At 34.3% G+C, this 23,912-nt stretch overlaps 1 protein-coding gene across 1 annotated transcript; it reads right to left on the minus strand.

Annotated features, from left to right (window-relative positions):
- Positions 1–9,435: 9,435 nt before the first annotated feature.
- On the minus strand, positions 9,436–13,223 carry LOC110115911 (A-agglutinin anchorage subunit-like). Its single transcript, XM_028699229.1, has 4 exons — positions 13,063–13,223; positions 11,613–11,646; positions 10,273–10,506; positions 9,436–9,636 (listed from the first exon to the last, which is right to left on the minus strand). Exons 1-4 carry the CDS (start codon positions 13,221–13,223, stop codon positions 9,436–9,438), a joined length of 630 nt encoding a protein of 209 aa, XP_028555062.1.
- Positions 13,224–23,912: the final 10,689 nt, after the last annotated feature.

Genomic DNA, 23,912 nt, shown 5'->3' on the forward strand with positions numbered 1-23,912 from the left:
CTTATTATGTAAGGGGAGATCATGCAATCAAGAATATGGATCAGTAGTTGGTGGACATTAAGAGTTTGCCATTAGTTGGTGTTGCATGTGTGACAGTCAATTAAAAATATTGGATCTCATGTGATGAATTGTGGTCGACGAAGTCACCTTATTTATAAGACGGTATATATAACGACTAAGAAGGAAGACATACAACATCTGTGGTTGAACAATTTTATCAATTCTTCAACCTTCAAACTCTTGTCTTAGCTTCCAATGGGTGCTTACTTCTCTCTTGAACTCAATTTTTGGAAAGTAATTTTTTTTTAAAATTTGGCAACATCATATATGCCCCTAACAGTTCTATTGGCATTAAAGCGAATGTTGTTGTTTGCATAATTGATATCAAAACATTGTTTTTTTAAAAAGAAGTGTAAATGTGGGCCTTGATCTCCTCCATTTCTGATTGCTCGACGATGATGTGGGAACATTTTAGCCTATCTTATGCTTAGGAACTAGTTTATCTCCTTTAGTCTAGAGTCTTCTATTTGCTCCCTTAAATAGGTAGAATGTATGGTTTTTGAGGCATTGAATGATAAAAACTCTTTTGAAGCTTTGAGAAAGCTCTCTTCTTCTTCCCTGGATTGGGAACTCCTTGAAATCCTTCTTGCAGGTATCGACTTCCGACGATCCACTACATCAGACGAGGATCACAAACATTTGACCTATATCCTTTCTTATCATCAATTTCTCATCCTATAATTATAAAAATGATCGAGCTAACAATTGCCTGATTTGAACTTTCTCAACCAATCATCATCACTTAACACCAAGTTACCGATCATTGTTTGCTACAAATCAAATGCCAATAATAGATGCTTATCTTCTAGATTGTCTTATGAAATAGCATCACCTGTAGTATACAAGTCAAGCAAGTTTTGAAAATACTAGTATTTGATTGCATGTGTACTTATAAGGTATTAATTCAAATGCATGGATTTTGAAAATACTAGTATTTGATTGGATGAAAAAAGAACGCAATATAAAATTCTAGTAAATTCATTTTTCACTATTTAGTATATGTTTTATGAAATTCCAAACTTAGATAGTTTTGAGTAATTTTTTTAATACAAGCAAGCTTTTCGTCGACATCGACTACTACCGTCTGTCATTGGTCATTGGTCACCACCATTGCCATCGGTCATTATCGGCCACTAATTATCATCATCTTTAAACTTTATATTATATTTATTTCAATTCAACCATAAAAAAAAATCTTGATTTATGCTCATTTAAAAAACTCTAAATTACTTTTATAATGTTTTTTTTTTCCATCCAACCAAGCAACATAGAAAATCCTCATAAATTTTCTATATTTGAATATTTTTTATTCCATATTAAAATTAATTAATCTATATCAACCATTTTAAAAAATATTTTACTCGTAACAATTATATCTTAATTTATTTATCAAGAAAAAAATTAGAAAGTAATCCCTAACAAAAGAAAGCCCATGCCCCCGACATGATGCTCGCCCACGAAAGCCTGTGCAGTATGGCACTCAAGCAGTGCCCCCCACATGGCCAGTACGGCTGACAATTTGGAGCAAGAAGAATAATGTCATATCTACTAATAAATAAAAAAATTTGGAAAAAAAAATTACTTAGGGTATATTTATAAAAATTTTATTAAATAAATTTAAAATTACTATATTTATGAAAAAATGCAATATAAAAAGATTGATTTAAAACACTAATTTAAAATAATATTTAATATTTACAATTTTATTATAATTAAAATTATATCATAATATTCTAACATTTTTTTTTTCAAAAATAGAGGTGATCAATTTTAAATTATTTAAATTATGCAATTATTTGGCATTTACTAAATTTTTTAATGAAACCATGGAAGCAATTGAAAGAAAAATTCCATGAATCTGTTTTCGAATCTGTAGATCTCCGACGTTTGTGGCAGATTATTTAATTATATTTGATTTCTTTTAGGTAGCCCTATTTTTTGGGGAAAAAAATAATTATATATATATATATATATATGAGAGTTTATCTTAATTAACTCAAATATTACTCCAAAATTTTTTATAAATATAATAATTATTCTAGAAGTGAGGAATTACTATTTTTTTTCAACTAATAAAATAGTTGATTAATAAATAAGTTAAACTTATATTGAGTATGTTGAAATGATTTTTAATTAATCTAGAGTATGAGCTGGGGGCGTAATTGAGTCAAGGAGATTGATGAATAGGCAGGGGCTATACACGATAAATGGCATGTGAGTCAGTTTGACTATAAGTGATATTATCAAAATAATTTAAAAATCTTATGTGCTTTTAGTTAGATCAACAACTAGATGAAATGAATCTAACATGCTTAAGATTATTTGATTTTCACATTATTAAGACATTCAAATGTTCTATAAATTATTTATGATTAAAGAAATCAATATGAATTATTTAATAGATTGTTTTGAATTCTGATATATTTAATAAAAATGACACTTAATAAGTTTACAAATGTGAAATCATTTTTAAGAATTGTGAGTTTAAACAAAATTTAATGCAAGAATATATAGGCTAAAACTTTATTATATTTTTCAGGGAATACTGTCGATGACTATCTCCAGTAATCGCTATCATCATCTGATTATTTTCATTGATTATTAACATATAACACTATTGATGGATTTCAATTGTTTACTTATTGACACCCGATTTCTATAATCTCTACAATATGAATAAGATAATTTTAATCAACTATGGATAATCCATCTTCAGATGTAAGGAACATAAGATTATTGTAGATTTTTTTTTAAAAAAAATTTAGAAGATTATTGCAACTGGGTCAATCCTCCTGATATTTTTCCTTTGATTTCGTATAACTTATATCTTTGCAAGTTAAACCTTTTTTATAAAGCTAAGATATTAAAATTAAATGGTAACACTACAAATTTTTTGGCAAATAACACACAAATACATACAATTTTTAATGTTATTTAACAATTTTAAAATTATTTACTTATCATTAAAAAATATGATGTAATATCAAATTGAAGCTTTAGCATTATAATAATAAATTAGTTTAAATTTTAATATTTTTATTATTCCTTAAATAATAGAAAATTATTATCATTTTGTCTATCTAAAAAGTCATGTTCTGAATAAATTGGGATAGTTAATCACATGCTTGTGAATCAAATTCCTCCATTGCCATTTCTCCAAATAAAAAACCTATTGATAAACGTGGTTGTTGGACAGCAATAAATAAGATTAAATGAACAGAGAAAAATTTTCAAATATATTACATTAATGATTAAAGCTTTGTCAATGAGTGAGAGTAAATTAGAATGATATAGAAGAAGGTTGGATTGTTATGCCATTTAAATATTTTTTTGGATCTATCGCTATAAAAATGATAATTTATAAACAAAATTCAATTTAAAAAGATTAGGCTTAGAAAATATTGGTTGAAACTTGTGTTTAAGGGTTTGTTTGGGATAATATTTTTATTGCTTTCTAATGCAGCTTTTTAATACATAAATTCTTAGTTCAAGAAATTTTTGTACTAAAGAGTTGTTTTGAAAAGTAATAAAAAAACTGTCCTAAACGAAACATAAAACCTCACTATTTTAGTCACAATCAATATAAATGAGGGCCGGAGATTATGTACTTAACACCGAAAACTTCTAACTTCATGCTTGAGGAAGTTAGAAGTGGCCCAACGCTTATATTTAACTCCGATGTAGTCTCAACATGAGTTGTTGGTGGCCTTCTAGGAGATAGTGTGAAAAACAAGGAGTTGGATGAGATCCTATCTACACTTTGTTAAGTTTCATTAACAGGATGTTTTATTTAATAAATAGTAAAATTTAGATGTTAAATATGTAAATAAGATAGTTTTTAAGTGCAATGTATTCAAATCCCTCAATAAGTTATTTTATTGGCATTATTACCTCTATCCATACCCATTAATCATGTTAGATAAGATTAGTGATAGTCTTATAAGTATCATTGTCATTCCACTTCATTAAAAGCATTATAGCTTATATCACAAAAAAGGCCCATATTTCACATGACTTGTAAGCATAGCCTTCCATATGATTTGGGTTTTGTTTAGGCCCATTTAATTTGTTGGCTCTTAAGTCAGATTTAAATCAATTTAAGCCATTTAATTCATAGACACACCTCTTTCATCTCATGATTTTAAGATTTCTTTTGGGACAATTTTTAATTACTTTCTAAAACAAATTTTTAGCATAAAAATTTATAATTTTAAAATTTCTTATTAAAAAACTACTTTAACAAAAATTAAGAAAGCTATCACAAACAAAATCCAAAATTTCTCTTTTCCTTAACTAAGGAGATGAGTAAGTTAAAACATAAGGCTTATTTTGGATCTTTTTTTTTAAATTTTTAAAAGGAACTTTCTCGTACAAAAGTTTCTTGAACTAGAAATTTTTGTACTAGAAAATTGGTATAGAAAGCAATAAGAAAGCCGCCCCGATTGAAGCCTAAGTCATAACAGTGTATTTGAATGTACCTCATTACATAGTTGTGTGCTCTGATATTTGCATGTAGACCTATGTGTGGTATTCAAACATAAGAATTTGCTAGAAAAATTTTAATTTAAAACATTTATACAATTAATTAAATTAATTGCATACATCCTTCAAAATAATTTAATTAGAAAAAATACATTAAACTAGGTAAATAAATTACATTGAAATATTTAAATAAATTTAATTTGAAAAATACATATAACTAATCAAATTAGTTGTACAAATATTGCAAAATGATTTCAATTAAAAACATACATATAACTAACTGAATAAATTAAATATAAATATCAAAATATCTTTAATTTAAAATATAAATATTACTAATTAAATTAATTGCATACATTAAAAAAAGTTAATTAGAAATACACTTACAACTTACTTAATAAATTACATATAAATATTTAAATGATTTTAATTTTGGACATTAAGAGATATAATTAAATTAATTGCACTGGTACACTAAAATAAATTTAATTATAAAATATGCATAGAAAAATAGGAACATATATCTAACAAATAAATTATAGATCTACTATTACAAACGTTGATCTAAAAAAAACTTATAAAAAATTAAGAATCTAACAAAAAATATTGATCAAATATTAGAGAAAACATAGATCAAACAAAATATAATTTTACCAAAAAAAAAAATCTGACATTACAGAAAATATAGATCTAAGTATCTATGAATATTTAAAAAATTCACATCAAGAATAAAAATTTAAAAAATACACAACAAAAAAAAAAAAAAAAAAAAAAAAAAAAAAACTCTAAAGATAAAATTCCCAATTGAGCCTTTCAGAGATCGAAGATGTGCTATACGTTTAGATTTACAGAGGAATTAATGAAGACTTAGGGGTGGTTTGGTTGCCTGTGAAATGGGTAAATAGTATTGAAAATGCAGTAATTTTGAGATTATTGATATTTAGTTGGAAGCAAAATAAATGCAATCTAAAATTTAGATGTATTTGAAATTCATCATCTAATTCTTTTTTTTTTTGTATATTTGAAATTCCCAAAATTTGGGCGAATTTTAAATACACCGGGAATTCATTGCAATTGCCGCCACCTGACTACCCGCCGCCCGTTGTAGACCACAACTCGCCGCAACAGGCCAACTCCACCGCGAGCTGACCAGCGCTGCTCACAACCGCATGGTTACCCACCTCCACTTGCCAGTCACCACTGCTGGCCGACGGCTGTCGGCCACCACCCTCAACCATTGTTACCAGCTACGACAACAGCCTACCTCATGTGGCCTGCCACCAAGCACCACCGTCGCCACTAATATCAACCACCGACTACTATCTTTTTTGCATTTTACATTGCATTCATTTTGCTTTAAAAAAAAAAAATCTAATGCATTCCTTCGACACTCATTCAAACAACTCCATAATATTTCTTTTACCCAACATTTTTTTAATATTGCATTCTTTTAGGCAACAGCCAATCAGTCTCTTAAGTAAATAATGAAGGAAAAATCAAAACAGAGAAGATAGAAGGAGATAAGTAATTATATACATTATAGTAAAGAAGAAAAATAACATATTAAGTTAAGCGGCTATAGCATAAATATTATTATACTAAGGCATCTTTTAATAATTTTTAGGCATAAAGTTTTTTTGAATTATAAAAAATAATAAGAAAAGTGTCCTAAATGAAGCCGAAGGCTTCGTTTGTAATAACTTTCTTATTGTTTTATAACGCAATTATTAAAAAAATAAAATTTTAAAGTTATAGAAAACATCTTTATAGTATAAATAGTAAAAAAAATGTGGCCATATAGAATTTATTGCAATGATCTTCGATACAAAGTAATAAAAAAGTTATCCTGAAGAAAATCTAGAAAGGATTAGAGTCATTACAGGAAAAGAAATGTGCTGGCAGAGAAGATAATAAATGGCTGATATTCTTGTAGCTGTCGTGAAGTGGCAAACGCCATGAACTGGAAGAGTAGAGGAAGCATGGCTAGCTGGAGTAGAGGACATGTTTTTTACCTCCCCTCAAGTTTAGGGTCCAAAGTTTGGTAGCTATGAAACAGAGTATTTATTTCCCCTCAGGTCCTGATCAATAAATGGAAGGTAATAATTTTTTTTAACTTGGAACTAAAATTATTAGAATTAATTCGAGAGGTTTGTAAGTATGAGAGGAAATTGTGATAAAGTATAATTGATAGAATTGTTTGATTTGTGTTTGGATCCTTGATTTGAAAACTGGCAACATCAAAGGATATAGAATAGTTCTTCCAGCTGTGTGTTTTTAGCATTAAGGTAGGGTTGTCAAATTCGGGTCATGATTCGGGTTCGGGTTCAACCAGGAATTGACCTGATACTATTCAGCTCGACCCGTTTTTGAAAACATGTCAGTTTTTTAGACCCGAACTTGATCCACCAAGTGCCAACCCTGTGCGTGAGTTCGTTGTTGAAGGAGGCATTGCTACCGCCAACTTGACCTGAAGGAATGTCGTTGGAGGTGTTGGCTAGTTCCGCAATTGGCGGCGGCGAGCTGCCAAATGATGGTGGGTGCGAGCTGCCAAATGAACGCGGTAGAGCTTCGGCTTTGTCAATCTTTCACAAACCTACTTCTGCCTCCATAAATCTTCAGCAAAGTTGCTTCTGCCTCCATCAATCGGCTTGTCTGATTTCATCTTATATGTCAAACCAAGGTTTATGGCTTATGGGTCTAAAGCGAGTAATTCTCGGGTTTTCTGGGTCAATTCGAACTCGACTCGGAATTCGAAATGGGTAAAAAATCAAGACCTTAATCCTCATTTCGAATTCGGGTTGACCTTAACTTGACAAAATTGGGTCGGATTTTCAGTCCGTGTCAATTTTTGACACCCCTACATAAAATATATTTTGTGAATGAAGAGGCGGTAAGAGAGAAGCAACTTACAATTGGGCATAGAATGAAACTCGTGGTCCTCGTTGGAGATCAAGGTTTCATTTGGGACGACTTTCTTACTATATCTTAAAATAGCTTTTAGTATAATAGTTTTTGGTTCAAATATTTTTTGTACTAAAACACTATTTTAAAGAGTAGCAAGAAAGTCATCCTAAACTAAACGACTTTCTTCCTACTTTTGAAAGCAGCTTAGTTTCTAGTACAAAAGTTTATAGAATTAGAAAATTTTGTACTACAAAATTGTATTAGAAAACAATAAGAAAGCCGCTTGGAGTAGCAATTTCCAACAAGGACTAATTGGGACTCTTGATATGATGAGGATTACTGTAGAGGATCTCGGTTTGAGGTGAGATGGGTGGATTTGCCTGAGTTAACATACAACTCAGTTGGTGGGGAATGTTGGGCAGCGAACATGGCCTATGGATTGGAGATGGATTAGGGGAGTTGCAGGTGAGATTTGCTTAGCAAGTGACCTCTAGGTGTACACTTTTCTCCAAAATTTAATAGATCATGATTTCGTTTGGGACGGCTTCTTTCTACTTCATAAAGCAGCTTTTAAGTACAAAAATTAAAATTTTTATATTAAAAAGCTGCTTTAAGAAGTAGAAAGAAAGTCATCCAAAACAAAACCTATATGCTGAGTTGTGCTGCAGCATCTGTTATATCAATCCTTTTGTTGAGATTCATTTGGGCCTCGACAACTATTACGAGCTGTAGGAGTTTTAATTTCTATTCCAGTAGATGCAGCAAGAACAAGAAGAAGAATTGCAGTAGTTTAATCTTTGGCATGTTTGGTGGCAGTGTTAACTTCTTCACAACATTAGAGGGAGTAGAGATCGTCTGAGTGATCCGAATAAGCTTTATTAAAATGGAGGTCTCGCATATTTAGGATATAAAAGGTGATGTCTTCAGCATCAATCTGTAAATCTATAGCTGTAATATTGTCCACAGGCGTATTGATTCTAAGAGATAGCGGGTCATGGCGTATAACAGAGTAAGATATTACATTCTATTTCAGTGTATCACTAATAACAACACCACAAATGTTTTTATACTAAGGAGGATTAGAGTTATAGAAATATGATTCTATAGCACATAATCAACGAATGATATTTCCTGTAGCAGTTGTAAAGCAATTGTTGCGATAAAGTGGCAGAGCAGAGGTGGCATAGAAATCTAGAGCAGAGAATGTGGTTTGCTAATGAGTGGCTGGGGGCCAAATTAGGAGAGGGAAGGCAAAATAATAGGAGAGAAGAAAGTGTGCAACATCGGCTAAGGCGACAGGACAAAAATAAATAAGGGAAACGAGCAGGCCCAATTATTTGGTTCGGAATAATTCGGATATCTCTTTGTCTACAGTAAAAACGCATTTATATTTCTTCTAATTCTTTCAAACAAAAAACATATATACTCTTATAGAAATGTCTTTCCAGAGGTGAGTATTGAGTTTCTAAATCCTTTGGATTTCCATGAAAGGCTAAAAAGGTGGTGTTACTGCTATGTTGTTATGGAGGAGTATGGTACTAATGTGCAAATGAATCTATTTGAGCATTCAATTTCCCGCCTTCTCCTCAACCGCTCAAGCGCTGCCCTGCCATCCGCCATTAATATATCTCTCCTTCTCTCTCTCAACCATTCAGAGAAATTTAACAGCGGACTTGCTTTTTTCACTCAATTATAAAAGAAGAGGACGGTGTTATCAGCTCGAGGTCGCCAGCCATGGCTTCTTCTAGTGAACAGTTCCATGTTTTCTTCCTCCTCCTTGTTGCCTCTCAGTGCAGCCTTTTAGCCGTCGCCACCTTTGGCAGGTTTGGGCAAGGACCCTTCGGCCATGGCCCATTTGGCCATGGCCCCCCCTGCCACTTTCACTTCCGCGGTTGTCCAGGAGGGCTGGGTGGGGGAGTGGGTGGCGGTGGCGGATTTGGAGGTGGCGTTGGAGGTGGTGGAGGATTGGGTGGAGGAGTTGGAGGTGGTTTAGGTGGTGGCACTGGAGGAGGATTTGGTGGTGGTGGTGGGGGTGGTGTTGGAGGAGGAGGTGGCGGTGGTGGTGCAGGTGGTGGTGCTGGAGGACTTGGCGGTGGTGGTGGAGCTGGAGGCGGCGGCGGCGGTGGGCTTGGTGGTGGTCATGGTGGAGGATTTGGTGTTGGAGGTGGTGTGGGTGGTGGCACAGGAGGACTAGGTGGCGGTGGTGGTGCGGGAGCTGGTGGTGGAGGTGGTATTGGTGGTGGTCATGGAGGAGGATTCGGTGCTGGTGGTGGTGCAGGTGGTGGTACTGGAGGAATTGACGGTGGTGGCGGGGTTGGAGGTGGTGGCGGCGGTGGGCTTGGTGGTGGTCATGGTGGAGGATTCGGTGTTGGAGGTGGTGTGGGTAGTGGCGCCGGAGGACTAGGTGGCGGTGGTGGTGCGGGAGCTGGTGGTGGAGGCAGTATTGGAGGTGATCATGGTGGAGGGTTTGGAGGTGGGGCAGGGTTTGGAGGCGGCGCAGGAGGAGGTGGTGGTTTAGGTGGCGGCGGCGGCGGTGGCAGTGGTTTAAATGGAGGTGGAGGTGTAGGTGGTGGAGGGGGTGGTGGTTTAGGTGGAGGTAGCGGTGGTGGGCTTGGTGGTGGTGCAGGAGGAGGTGCTAGTGGAGGTGGTGCTGGGGGACCTGGCGGTGGTGCAGGAGGTGTTGGTGGAGGAGGTGGTTTAGGTGGTGGTTCAGGAGGAGCTATTGGTGGAGGCAGTGGTTTAGGGGGCAATGGTGGTACGGGAGGAGGTTGTGATTCAGGTGGTGGTAATGGTGGTGGACTTGAGGGTGGTGCAGGAGGAGGCGGCGGTGTTGGAGGTAGCGGTGGCGGTGGCGGCGGACTTGGTGGAGGAGGCGGAGTCGGTGGAGGCTTGGGACATGGCATAGGAATAGGGGGTGGCAGTGGACACGGCATTGGCGGTGGCGGGGGATTTGGAGTCGGATTCGGGGTTGGAGTTGGGTTTGGTGCCGGAGCCGGAGCCGGCGGAGGTGGTGGCTTCGGTGGCGGTGGGAAACACTGAGTCATCTTTTCTTTTCTTTAGCTAGATCATGTGCATCTTAATCTTTTTTTTGCAATGTTACCTTGTTTGAGCGAGCTGCCAAATCCTCAAGTCGGTTAAAACTTAAAACATAAAATCCTTCTGCGAAGGTAAATTTTTGCAAAATTCAGCTCATGTAATTGCAATGCAAGTCTTCAATAACGTAGTAATAAACCACTGATATTTGTCAGTTCAAAAACACACTTATATTCATTAGGGTTCTCTGTGCACCGAGTGAATGAATTAAATATTAGCATGGCCAGTAGATATGACATATGATTATTGTTGCCATTTTCATCCTGTGTTGTCTGTTTTTTCTTGCTCTTGCACTCATAAAAATTTTCACTTTATTTATTTTCAGTCTGTAAATTTTTTGGCAGAAAGTTCTCTGATTCTTCTGTATAGATTGAAAGGTCGTAAACATCATAAAATATCATAAAGTTATCGTCATCCAGATTTTATTCAGAATAAATTTTTTATTATTATAAAAAATTTAATTAAAATTTTATTTTAAAAAATAAAAAATTTTCATTATTTATACAATTAAATATTTTATTTTCTTATATAAGATATTAAAATATTTTTCAATTCTATATTTTAGTTGATTTTTATAATAATTATAGTAGAAAATTTCTTTCAAATTATATATTATATTCATCTTAAAATTTTTTATTTTTCTTGAGTTAAGAGGGAGCAGTCGGCCGTGCCCCCCTACCCCTAGTCTTTATTATCCAGGCCGTGCCTCCTCTAATGATGTCCTTTATTGCATTTTTTGTCATTTTGTAATTCTGCAACAAAATTCATTTTATTGCAAAATTTGAAATCGATTTTGTAACAAATTCTCAAATGTTATAAATATTTAAATATATTTTATGGGTTCAAATAGTGGTGTCAATATTTGACACGACCCGAAAATATGACTCGAACCAAACCCGAAAATTTTGGGTTCGGGTCAACCCGAACCCGAAACGGGTCGGATTCGGGTTCAACATTTCAATCGGTTTCAAAAATCGGGTCGGGTTCGGGTTAACCCTTTGACCGAAATTGACCTTATTTTGAACCGAAAATCCGATTTTGACCAGACAACCCGAGATTGACCCGTTTTTTACCTGAAAAAGAGGAGACCCGTTTTTGACCCGAAAACTAGCAATTTTTTATAGCAATAAAAAAACAATGATCAAAAGTTGCACAAAATGAAGCCTTAGTCGCAGTCTAAGTCATTTTAGGATGAATATCACCACTACAAGCTATTTGTATTAGGTAGTTGGTTTAGTGAGCTTTTAGAGCAAGTGCTTTGGGACAATGTTAGCTACTTTTAGACATCATAATCGTTTGGCATATGTCATTATTATTAGCCTTATTTGATTGAGTTATTGTTAGTTATATTTAATACAACAAGTTGAAGAAGAATGTTTTAGAGAAGAATGTTTTAGAGAAGAATGTTGACTTTGTGGAGAGATATGATAGGCATTGAATCTTTCATGGTTTAATTAAGACGTAATATCTATTACTTATTTTCATGACACGTGTTTATGTTTCATGAATAAGAATGACATAGCAAATTTCTCTATGAAGTCCAAAGAATATTCACCTTTAGTAGCATTTTGATTGATTAAAAAATTTTAATGAGACATCTAATGAATTTTAAGAGATCTTCATATGAATTTTTCTAATAAAATAGTATGATAATTTGAACTTCACTTTAAAAGATTTGTTGTTTAAGCAAAATAATACTTGTTGCGTCCTGGAGTATTCGCGGCGGTAGAGAAGTATATAGCTTAACGTCTTAGCATTGTACGAAGATCCAGCACATACACAGAAAAAGAGAGGGTGTAGCATTCATAAGAGGCACCATAGTTTTTACGTGGAAAACCCCTGAAAAGGGGGAAAAACCACGGGGTCTGACCCAGTTTGAATGAATCCACTAGTATTTGCAGTCGATTACAAATGAGGCCCTTCCTTGGGAGAAGGCATTGGATTGATGTAGCAAATGTACATCATATAGATTGCATTACATGGTAGGAGTTACATATACATGTTTGTTTGGCCTGAAGGGCCGTAGTCGGCAGGAGACTAGGGTCTGAAAGACTATTGTCTGGTGATGTAGGTCGGACGGACCGTAGTAGGCGACGAAGGACTGAAGGATCGTAGTCGGTAGGAGACTGAGGTCAGAAAGACCGTTGTCTGGTGATGGAGGTCGGATGGACCATAGTAGGCGACAGAGGTCGGGAGAACCGTAGTCGGCAGGAGACCGGGGTCTGAAAGACCGTTGTATGTTGATGGAGGTCGAAAGGACCATAGTAGGCGACAAAGGTCAGAAGGATCGTAGTCGGCAGGAGACCGGGGTCAGAAAGACCGTTGTAGTGAGGCAGTACTATAGTAGAACTCTGGGTGTCAGGTAGTGGCCCAGCAGAAGTCCAGGCCTCAGATGGTGATTTGGCGAAGCAACGGCGTCAGGCGGTAGTCCGACGGAGGAGAGGGCCTCAAGGTGAAGGTGAAGGCCTTTGTCGAAGGTGAGGGCCTCAGGTGAGGGTGAGGGCCTCTGAAGAAGGTGAGGGCCTCAGGTGAAGGTGATGTCCTCGGGCGGTGGTCCGGCGAAGCTCTGTTGGTAGTCCGGCGAGGCTCCGGCGGTAGTCCGGCGAAGTTCCGGCGGTGGTCCGAAAGTCCCGTCGGTGGTCGAGGAGGAGCTTATTCCTTCTCTTCTTGCTTGGACCCCCCATTTGTGCAGAATGAGGACTCTATTTATAGATTTTTTGGAGTGGCATGGCCCGTAAATAGACGTGAGATCAGGGACAAATAGGAATGGACAACCGATGTTGAATCCTACGATCGTGCACCGTTCGTTGGACATTCAAAAACCTTAGAGATTTCAGAATTCGGTGATCTTGGGTTCGTTGGATTCGTCTCATCGAGCCGTTCGATTCGAGTATAAGCTCGTCAAAATCGGATCCGTTTGGTAACTCAAATAGTGGTTTGAACCTTCCAACAGCGCTTCAGATCCATGATTTGGACCCATTTGGGCTTGGATTTGGTCGAACTTGGTGTCGTTGGGTTCGTATTTCCGAGACGCTTAGTTTGACTATAAGCTCGCTGGAATCAAAGTTCACGTGCTCCCGAATTTAATTTTTGAAGTTTATGGTTTGGGTTTTGCCTCGAGATTCGTGCCAAATCAAGATAATTTCATGATGACGTATCAGTTGCCCTCCTATTTTCGGACGTCGAAGCTCCAGGAGTCTGAAAATAATACTAATGCATTAGGATGATCGTTTAACATAAAGAAGCATCTATTCATCCTTCTTAGTTAATTGAATTAGCTTATTTAAGAAACAAGATAGTTAAAAGAAATAATTCCATTTGTTCAATTATTCAATGATATTATTCTAAGCTAATAATGCTAGATTATTAAAAACATATTTGTCGCGTCAAAGAAAATTCGTGACGGTAGAGAAATATAAATTTTAGTGTCCTGACTCTATACGAAGATCCAACACATAAACATATGAAAGATATGGGTGTAACGTTCATATGAGACACCGGAGTTTTTAAGTGGAAACCCTTGAAAAGGGGAAAAAATTATAGAGCTTTATCCAGTTTAAATGAATCTACTAATGTTTTCAATTTTTTGAAGAAATAATTACATTTGTTCACTTATTCACTGATATCATTCTCAGTTAATAATACTTGGTTACTAAAAACATATTAGATGCTCTTCCCAACCTTTTGGTTGATGGAGTAGATAGATTAAGGGATCTTCAATGATGTTTTCAACAATGAAAATGACACTAGGAAAAAAATCCTCAAATGAGGTAATGCTTGAGGATGGATGGTAGTCAAAACACATATGTGCATAATTCTTGAAGGTGATGAGAATATTATATATTTGATAGTATCTGAGATGTTGTAAGGAAACAAAATGTTCTCATACATATCCCAGTGATTGATATGGTTAGTAGTTCTCTTGTACATTTTCATCCAATGAACTTCAATTTCAACAAAATAGGCTCATAAAGAACTTTTGGCATTAAAGGAGCATTATGCATTGCACTCCTAAAATAAATATGCATAGCCCTATCCTTATGAATATGCTAAATTGGTTGAGTAGTAAGACCGTGATGTTTATTTAATGTAACATTGATTATTTTATAATGATTGTTAGTTGTTGATGGATCTGATAATTCCTAAGTAATAAATATATTAACATTGGCTGGTGCACCAATGTGATGCTTACTACAAAAAGTTAATTGATCGACTATGAGACTTAAGTTGTACATTATTATTATTATTATTATTTTCCATTTATCCTTTCTTATGAGAAGTTAATTATCTTTCCCACATAATATGCTAAAGATTTCCATGGGAAAAATTAACTTTCACTCAAGATGTAAATAATACAATAATTGAGCGAGGGAGATAACTACTGAGAAATATTATACTAAAGGGGTTGAGCATTATTACATGAATAAAAAGAATAAATAGAGAGCTATAAGTGAGGTGATCTTATGAGCCACATCTACTACTCATTTAGTCAATAGAAGTATTTCATTATATATGAAAAAGAAAAAAAAAAATATTAGGGTGTATTTCAGGACTAGTTTATTATCAATATCAAATGATTGTACCATTATATTTACATATACACTTGTAAATGTAAGTATAAAGGTTAATATCTTTTGGGAGTCCTGATTACTATTTATAGCTGTGTTTATTCTAAAATGATTAATTTGAGATCTATTTAATTTTACAATAAATTTAATATCACAAGTTGTTTAATAACATTTATTTCATTACAATGAACTCACAATGCTTTCATACCTTCAATGTCATATCAAATTTATATTTAATATTTTTTTTGAGAAGTTTTATAATGACAAGTATTATTTGAGTGGATTTGTGTTCTTAAGAGGATTCATAAGGGAAATTTCACAAAATTATTCTTGAGACCTTGGATATTAGAAATTATTGTGGTTGTGTAACATCTCAATAATAATTAAAATTCAAGTCATGTCCTATCTTGTTATATGTATGGTCAAAATTTCATCTGGTACATGATAGAATTTTGAGGAAAAAGTGTAGAGCAAGAGTTTTAGAGAGTTGAAAATAAATATAAAAAGAATAATTATAATTATATTTTCTCACTTAAGAAAATGCAAATTTGAGCCACCAACATCAAAACAAAGAGAATAGAAAATTTGTGCCCAAAATATTTCATTCAACAATGAAAATTTCATTACACTTTTGCTATCTTTATAGGCAATACAATAATCTTTGGGCTATGCTCATTTCAAACTTGAAGGAGAAAATTTAGAGGGAAAATGTATGAAAAAAAATCAAGTACTTGGAGTTTTTCTAATATGTTTGAATACAACTCAATTTTATACAAAATACATCAATGGGGCTGACCAAAATATGGTCCCAAGGTAGAAAATGAAAATGCAAATAAATAAAAATTACCTTGAAATAAATCTAGGCTTGGGCTTGGTCATAGGCCTTTATTATTGGACGTTTGCTAGTTTGGGCCTTTGCTTTCAACTTGTACTTAGTCCAATGGGCTTATTTGATTTTAATCATTTGATGGCTACATCACCTAGAGATTTGATTTTTGGGTTAGCTTGTAAGAGGATTTAAAGTAAGCCCCAGCAAGGAAATTATACTTTATTTGAGTGGTAATTTTAAATGTTTTTATGATCTTTGCATTTTTTTTTTCAAGAAAATGATGTCTTCCCTCTTCCTTTCTCTCTTAGTTTTATTTTTTATTTTCAATATTGTTAACTATCACACCATTGCCTAATTTACTTTATATTATTATTATTATTATTTTGGAAAATTTTAAGGCAGCGCACGTATCATTGCTAAAATGAGATTACAAGTAAGTAAAATAAAAGAAACCTATAGTCCTGAATCTCACAATTAGAAAACCAAGGACTCAAAATAACAAAACCAAAGAAAATACAATAAAAAATGATGATGAAAAACTGAAGGACCCAGGCGGCGTCTGGTGATAATTGAAAGGGACCAAAACGTACGAGTGTGACTGCACCAGTGCCATGCGATTTCAAATGATTTGTTATGGTCTTTGTATAAGATCTTCTTACGAGATTGATCTTGCGAAGTTGTCAACGTTCTATTGATATAATTTGTGATCACTTGCAATTACATGTAGCCACATTGCTATTTTAATATTATCATTGATATATCATAAAAAAATGCTCATGATCGAGCATGAATCTCGAGGAAAATTCATATCGGAATCTTCCAAAATTAAATTTGGGGCCATCCAAACTCCGATTTTAGCAGTCTTATAACTAAACGTCTCGAAAAGATGAGCCTAATGATTCCTAATTCGACCCAATCCGAGCCCAAATTCATCCAAATCAACGATCCCAAAGTGCATTTAGAAGGTTCAAATCATAACTTGGACAGCCAAATGATTTTCAAATGTGACATGCTTATGATCAAATCGAGCGGCTCGATGTTGCGAATCCAACGAATCAAGATCATCGAATTCTGTCATCATTAAGATACACAAATACTCGATAAACAATCTATGGTCAAGGGAGTCGATATCGGCAGTCCCCGAAACACTCCCAACATGTCTTTGATCTTCTCCATATTTACAATTCATTTCACTCTAAAAAAATTATAAATAGAATTCTCATTCTTCATAGAGATTAAAGGGTGAAAAATTGAACTAATCAATTCCTTGTTTCTATGACCCTTCTAAGTTAGGTTCATTACTGATGAATATGAGGCATTCCTATGCTCAGCTGCTTGAGGATTTCAATGCCTCGGAAAATTCATGCCCAGCAACCTGCACCAACTCAGCTGCATAACTCAAGCATGTTCTTTTAATTCAATTCATCCTTGCTAATTAAGTTATTCTGAAATCTGATTTTCCTGTCCTGCAAATTCTTAGGCTTTTATTCAACTCTTCCACAGCTGCAATCAGACTGGTTCTTAACTCATAGATCAATGAGGATGGTGATGGAAAAAGCTCAAGAGGAAACTTTTGTATCAGATTATGTAGAAATAAAAATAATTGGGATGGATCTCAAAATTCTTAGATCTATTTCGAGCTTATTGTATATTAATTATCATTATATTACACTCACCTCAAAGTAAAGATTCATCCATAAAAATTCTATTTAGAACATCTGATAAATTAATTCTTTTCAAAGGTTGGCCATAACTGTGCTGGAATGAAGAATAATGACAGAAACTTCATATATCTCTACTGGCTAATGAGTAAATATTCTACAGTTCCCACAAGCAACAAGTTATTGATACAGGAGAGATTATTATGTGTGGATGCCAAACACGTCTAGAGACCAATCCAGATGTGCCACATCATCCAATGAACTGTGTATTGGGTGACGTGGCACATCTGGATTTGCCTCCGGACATGTTCGTCGTCCGCACATAATAATTTTCATTGACACAGATGCCAACATAAAAAAAGAAGTGATTAAGGCTTTGTTTGAGATGATTTTTTGTGCTTTAAAAAGCAGTAAGAAAGCTGCACCAAAAGAAGCCTAAGGGGCTGTTTGGTATGCGGATTTAGCCGGATTTGGGCGAAATCCAGCCAAATGACCTAAAATGCAAATCCAAATCTCACGGTAAATGGAATCCGCGGTTGACGGAAAAAGAGCACTTCTTTTATTATAAAATATTATAAATAATAATTAAATAATTAATTAGTATTAATAAAGTTTTGTTATATTTATTTAAACTTTTCTTGTCGTGCTTTAATTATCCTAATAATGTATGTCAACTCTTTTAACTGCCTTAAATCCTGAATTGAACAGCCAAACAGTCACACATGATTTAACTGGACTTATCATGAATGTTACCAAACAGTTTTCAGGATTTAACCTCCCAGAATTTCGTAAATCCGGATTTGGAGGATTTACGAAAAATCCTACTTAAATGAAATTCTAGATTCTACCAAACAGCCCCTAAAAGGCATACCTTTATTCTCTTATTTCTATTATTTAATGAGCTATGCTTATCTAATATAAAATTTTTCTTGCCTGATTAGCTTAATGAATAGTTTATAAATTTATGTGGGGAAGATGATATGGAAAGTAAAAGTGAGAGCTGCTCTGCCAATTTTTTCTTCCATTTGCTTTCAGCACTTTCATAGTGAGACGTCAAAGGAGATGCCCACATGGAAAAGCAGCTTCTTGTTAGCTGCTTTGCTGGCGTGTTTGAATGGAACATTACCTTCTTTGACTGATTTGAGTCTGTCAACGAGTAGACTATCACTGTTCACATGTAGATCACATAATGCTATCAAAGAGAGATTTGCTCTTTCTTTCTAAAAAGTCAATAAAAAATTATTAGGAGTATAATTTTTTTGGTGACTCGATAAAAATGGGAAGAGTGACATACACATTATTCTAAGGAAGTTTTTATTAATCTATTTTATTAAGATTTTATTTGGGATAACTTTTTTAGTGCTTTATAAAGTAGCTTTTTAATATAAATTTTTTTTGAACTTTAAATTTTTATACTTGAATATAGTAATATTAAATAGTAATTCATTTACTACCGAACATCATTTCTGAGTTCTAACACCAAAAAAGAATATTAGTATTGTATTTTAATTATAATATTGCATTTAAAATTATTTAAAATGAGAACATAATTTAAATAAATTAATTATATAAAAATTAAACATATTAAAATTTTAAAAAATAAAATATATTTGGGATCAAAATCTTAAAACTAAATAATTTTAGGATAATTTTATTATTAATAAATTTTAAAATTAAAATGTTTGTGAATAGTGGTGTCACAATTCATAAAATGCATATGCATATGCCGTTAATTAAGGGCCGGGTGAAGGCTCACCGGAATTACAAATGATATAATAGGACGAGAAAACAAGTGTGGGTCCGACACCTGTGGGTTGATTGCCGCCAGGCTCGCCGAGGGATTAATTAAGTCGCCATACGCCACCTATATAAGAGGGGTGACAGAAAAAGATTAGGTTGACTTTCCACACTATGCGTTGACTTTTTGCTGGACGAATGCCCAATGGACGCTTCAGCAATGGCAAGAATGCCGTTGACTTTCTATATCACTCTATCTCTATCCTCGATTGTAAAGACTTCTCGGCTGGTGTTTGGTGGCTTTCTTCTAAGAAAACTATACTGTTTTCTCTTCAATAATGGAAGTTAACGAGTCATTTAATAACTGTTAACAGCTCATCTTTGGACAAATGTGGCCGTAGTTGTGAAAATTATTATGATAAAAAAATTTTAATTTTAAAAGTTTATTATACGGTGGGTATCAATTAATTTAATTAATTAAAATTTTTAAATAATTGTGAAAAATTTAAGCTAAATTTATATTTTAAGAATCAATTTTTCACTCTGAAATATTATTCTGTATATCTAGCTATATATAAAATTAGGAATTTCTTTTTCTTACAAATATAACATTCTAAAAAATTTAGTTGTGAAAAATTATTTCTCATTGATTTTTTTATTATAAAAAATTAAAAATTATGATCAGATAAAAATATGTTTAATAAAAAATAAAATAAAATTATGAAAACTATACTAAATAAATTCTTATATTTGATTAAGTAAGCTGGAGTTTTTAAGAAAGTTGAATTTGATTTTTTGAAAAATTTGGTTGATTTTTAATATTTTATAATTTATAAAGAAAAAAAGTAGCTCACAAACTCTTGCTATCATGCTCTCTTATTTTTAAGATTTTACATAGGAATTAAAGCATGTGATCTTGTTATTGTTAAAAGCAAAGCCAATTTGTAAATTAAGAAATGAATATGGTAAAATTATAAAATTAAAGTAAAAACAATTAAAAGATTGCTGAAAGTAGACAAGATTAGGACATTCTTTAAAAGACTATTTTACCCATTATTAAGACAAATTATTTTTGTAGGTTGTTATGTTGTGGTCCTTATTAATGACATCTATTATTTATAATAAATACATAAGAGAAGAAGTGTTTAAATAAGTGGGGGAGAACATTAATGAAAAATACCATTAGTGTTTGAAGCTTTTTTTGTTTATATATGCAGCTCACTTTGATATGTTAGTGTGGAGCTTTGACTACTAATCAAGATGTATTGAGTTCGAGTCTTACGTATGTAATGTGTGTGAGTTTACCCAATTAGCCTAAATGTCCGTAAAAATTTTTTTATCTATCATTTTAAACTAATTTACAATGAGAAATGCTGGTTAATATAAGAAATATCAAAATGACCTATTGTTTATTTCTGAGGGGTCATTTTAGTCTTATATTATCTAATGTGTCTAATTTTCTTTATTGAGTCTTCAAATATGATCTAAAATAAACTAATAATAGAATGATTATTTTGTATAATATTTGATGAGTCAAGAAATTAAATTTAACACATTAAATAGTTGGACAAAATAATTGCATATAAATAGTCTAGGAGTCATTTTGATGTTTTTTTCTTAAGCATATAATGGTGATTAATTAGTGCACTCATTGTGCCTATGATAAGAACACATGTATTGAGTACGTGAATTGTTAAGAAATAGGGAGGAGTTCTAGAGAGTTTCCTGAGCTTCTTGCAAGAGAGAGAGGGAGAAGAAGGAAGAGTTCATAATTTGTAGGAAAGCCTTTATTTCAATTTCCCCTAATTAATACATCATATATATATGACCTTTGTTTATAGAGATTTACAATTGTGTAATAACTTGCGGAACAAACTAACTAAAAATTGGACCAACACCTCACATGAATATTGTGAAATAGTAACTTTTGTACTAAGATGGTTAAAAAAGTTTTCGTACTTCTTTAAAAAATATTAAGAAAGTCATCACAAACAAAACCGTTATCATTTATGTATAGAGTGAAAGCATGACACTGAAGAAGCAAATAGAATACTTGTCCATTGTACATATGTGCATCAATAGTGAATAAAATTGGGGCAGTTCAAGCAAATTCTCATCCATCCAACTCCATATTTTGTCATTATCAGTGGAAGCAATGACATGTTACTCTCAACATCAAAGCCACTCCACAGCAAATAATTTGCTGGCTTTCTCATCTCTATCTTGCAATTACAACTAAAGGTATAAATAATTTCTTCATCATCATTATCCTTACTGTTTTATGAGCGTTAAATCTATGAAAAGTTTGTATAGAAGTCCCTCTAATAAAGGATATCGATTATTTAAGTCTAATTTACTAAGTTTTACTATCTTATATTCAACTAATTAAGCTACTAAGCTAACCATTCATATAATAAAGATGAATTAAAGTGCTATTTTATTTATACAATTCTTTTAGAAAAATAATTTTCATTCATGAAAAATCATTGGCTTAATATTTTGATTGTATTTAGATTATTTTTCTTAAGCTACTTTTCTTTTCTTCATCAAATAAAGTCTCTCTCTCTCTCCACTTCAATTGAAATGATAATGTTTTATGTTATTTTTGTTGTTTTCTCCATAAAATCATCATTCTATTGTTGAAATTTCTTCCTTGAATATGCTCTATTGTACCTCTTTGCTATCCCCAAACCAGCCAGCAGCTTCCCCATCTCCCTACAAAGCCACCTCCATGCTTGTCAAAATCTGGAATGCATTGAAAGCATATACAAAGTCTTTTGAATTGGAACAGCAAGAACATATATATTTCTAATAAACACTGATCAATAAATTCTTTCCAAAACCAAGAACTCTAAATCTTAGCAGTTAAATATAATTATATATTATGATTGTTAGTTCATTTTGAAAGATTAGGCTTGATACGTCATCACAAAATCATCTTGATCGGGCACGAATCTCGAGGCAAAAACTAGTTGGAAACTTCAAAAATTAATTTCGGGAGCATATGAACTCCGATTTCAGCGAGCTTACATTCAAACTGAGCGTCTCGGAAATACGAACTCAACGACACTAAGATCAACCCAATCCGAGCCCAAATGAGTCCGAATCAAGGGTTCAAAGCGCTGTTGGAAGATTCAAACCGCAATTTGAGTAACCAAACGGTCTCCGATTTTGACGATCTTATACTCGAATCGAACGGCTCGACGAGACGAATCCAACGAGCCCAAGATCATCAAATTCCGACATTATTAAGGCCTTCAAATGACCAACAAACGGTGCATGATCAAAGGATTCGATATCGGCCATCCATTCAAACCACTCCCAATTCGCCCTTGATCTCACGCCTATTTACGGGCTATGCCACTCCAGAAAAACTATAAATAGAGCCCTCATTCTACACCAAAGGGACTCAAGTGAAGAGAGAGAAGAAGAAGAGAAGGAGAAGGAGAAAGGGGAATAGGAGATTCCTCACCTCCTCGACCACCGCCGCCGGAGCTCTTCCTGCCACCTGAAGACGCCGGAATTCTGCCGGATTTTCAGGAAATGCCAGAAATTCGTAGAATTTTGTAAATTTCGTGGAAGGAACGAATTGTATTTAGATTATCCCGATTTGTGGGACGAAATCCGCCATTTGTAATATCCAAAATACTAGTGGAAATTTACAACTGGGCGAGGCCCCGTGGTTTTTCCCATTTTTGGGTTTTCCACGTAAAAACTCTTGGTGTTCACTCCTTTTTTTTGTTTGTGTGCTAAACTTACGTGCAACGCTCGGACGTGAATTTACAAACTCTGCCACCACGTATTTTCTAACACGCAACAGTTTGGCGCCGTCTGTGGGAAACACAATCCCACTACTTCGAGTACTGCTACGATGGTGAATAGGCGCAGCAGTCGTTTTGTTGGAGCTTACCGCTCCAACTCTCATCAGTCCAGAAACTCATCTATTAACCATAGACGACCAATCTCAGTATCTTTGCACCCCAGGGGGAAAAATGCTGCCGGTGAAAGGACCTCAGGGCCTTCTTTGGAAGAAAGGATTCGGAAGATGGAAGAATCTCAGAATGAGATCCTTCAACTCCTACGAGACGATCGACAGCCCACGTTGGAAGAGATCCTTCGCCCTCGGGATCCACTAAGGGTTGAAGATGTTCAATTCGAGCAGCGTCAAGAAGAAATTCACCTTCCTCCACCTAGGGGACATCCTCAATCACAACAGGAAGATGAACTTGCCGATACAACGAGTTCAACACATCCTCGTATTTTTTCAAAACTCCCAGAAGGCACTCCCGAACCACACATTACGGGACTCCCTCACAATGATTACGTGACTCCCTCACAATGTCCTGCATCGTGAACTGCGAAAATTGGTACGGGAAGAGTTCCCCCAAGGAGATGTGAGGCATGCTCTCCGACAGAGGAATTTCCAGGAATCATCACCTCTAACGGAAGCCATTCTTCAGCACCCCATTCCGGTCGGATTCAAAGTGCCAAATGTTGAGTCCTATGACGGGACGACCGACCCATATGAGCATATCGACTACTACAGAACCATCATGCATATTCAAAGAGCATCAGACG

Source organism: Dendrobium catenatum, unplaced genomic scaffold (genome assembly GCF_001605985.2).
Source record: "Dendrobium catenatum unplaced genomic scaffold, ASM160598v2 fragScaff_scaffold_1221, whole genome shotgun sequence".
NCBI classification, from domain to species: domain Eukaryota; kingdom Viridiplantae; phylum Streptophyta; class Magnoliopsida; order Asparagales; family Orchidaceae; genus Dendrobium; species Dendrobium catenatum.

Excerpts from the sequence above, each read along its gene's own strand:
- LOC110115911 (XM_028699229.1), bottom strand. The coding sequence starts at position 13,223 with ATGGGGGGTCCAAGCAAGAAGAGAAGGAATAAGCTCCTCCTCGACCAC. Across the intron at positions 10,507-11,612 it reads ACGGGTCTCCTCTTTTTCAG|CTAAAGAAAAGAAAAGATGA; the intron begins GTAAAAAACGGG and ends CACATGATCTAG. Across the intron at positions 9,637-10,272 it reads CCACCGCTACCTCCAACACC|TCCTCCTGTGCCACCACCCA; the intron begins GCCGCCTCCTCC and ends ACCGCCACCTAG.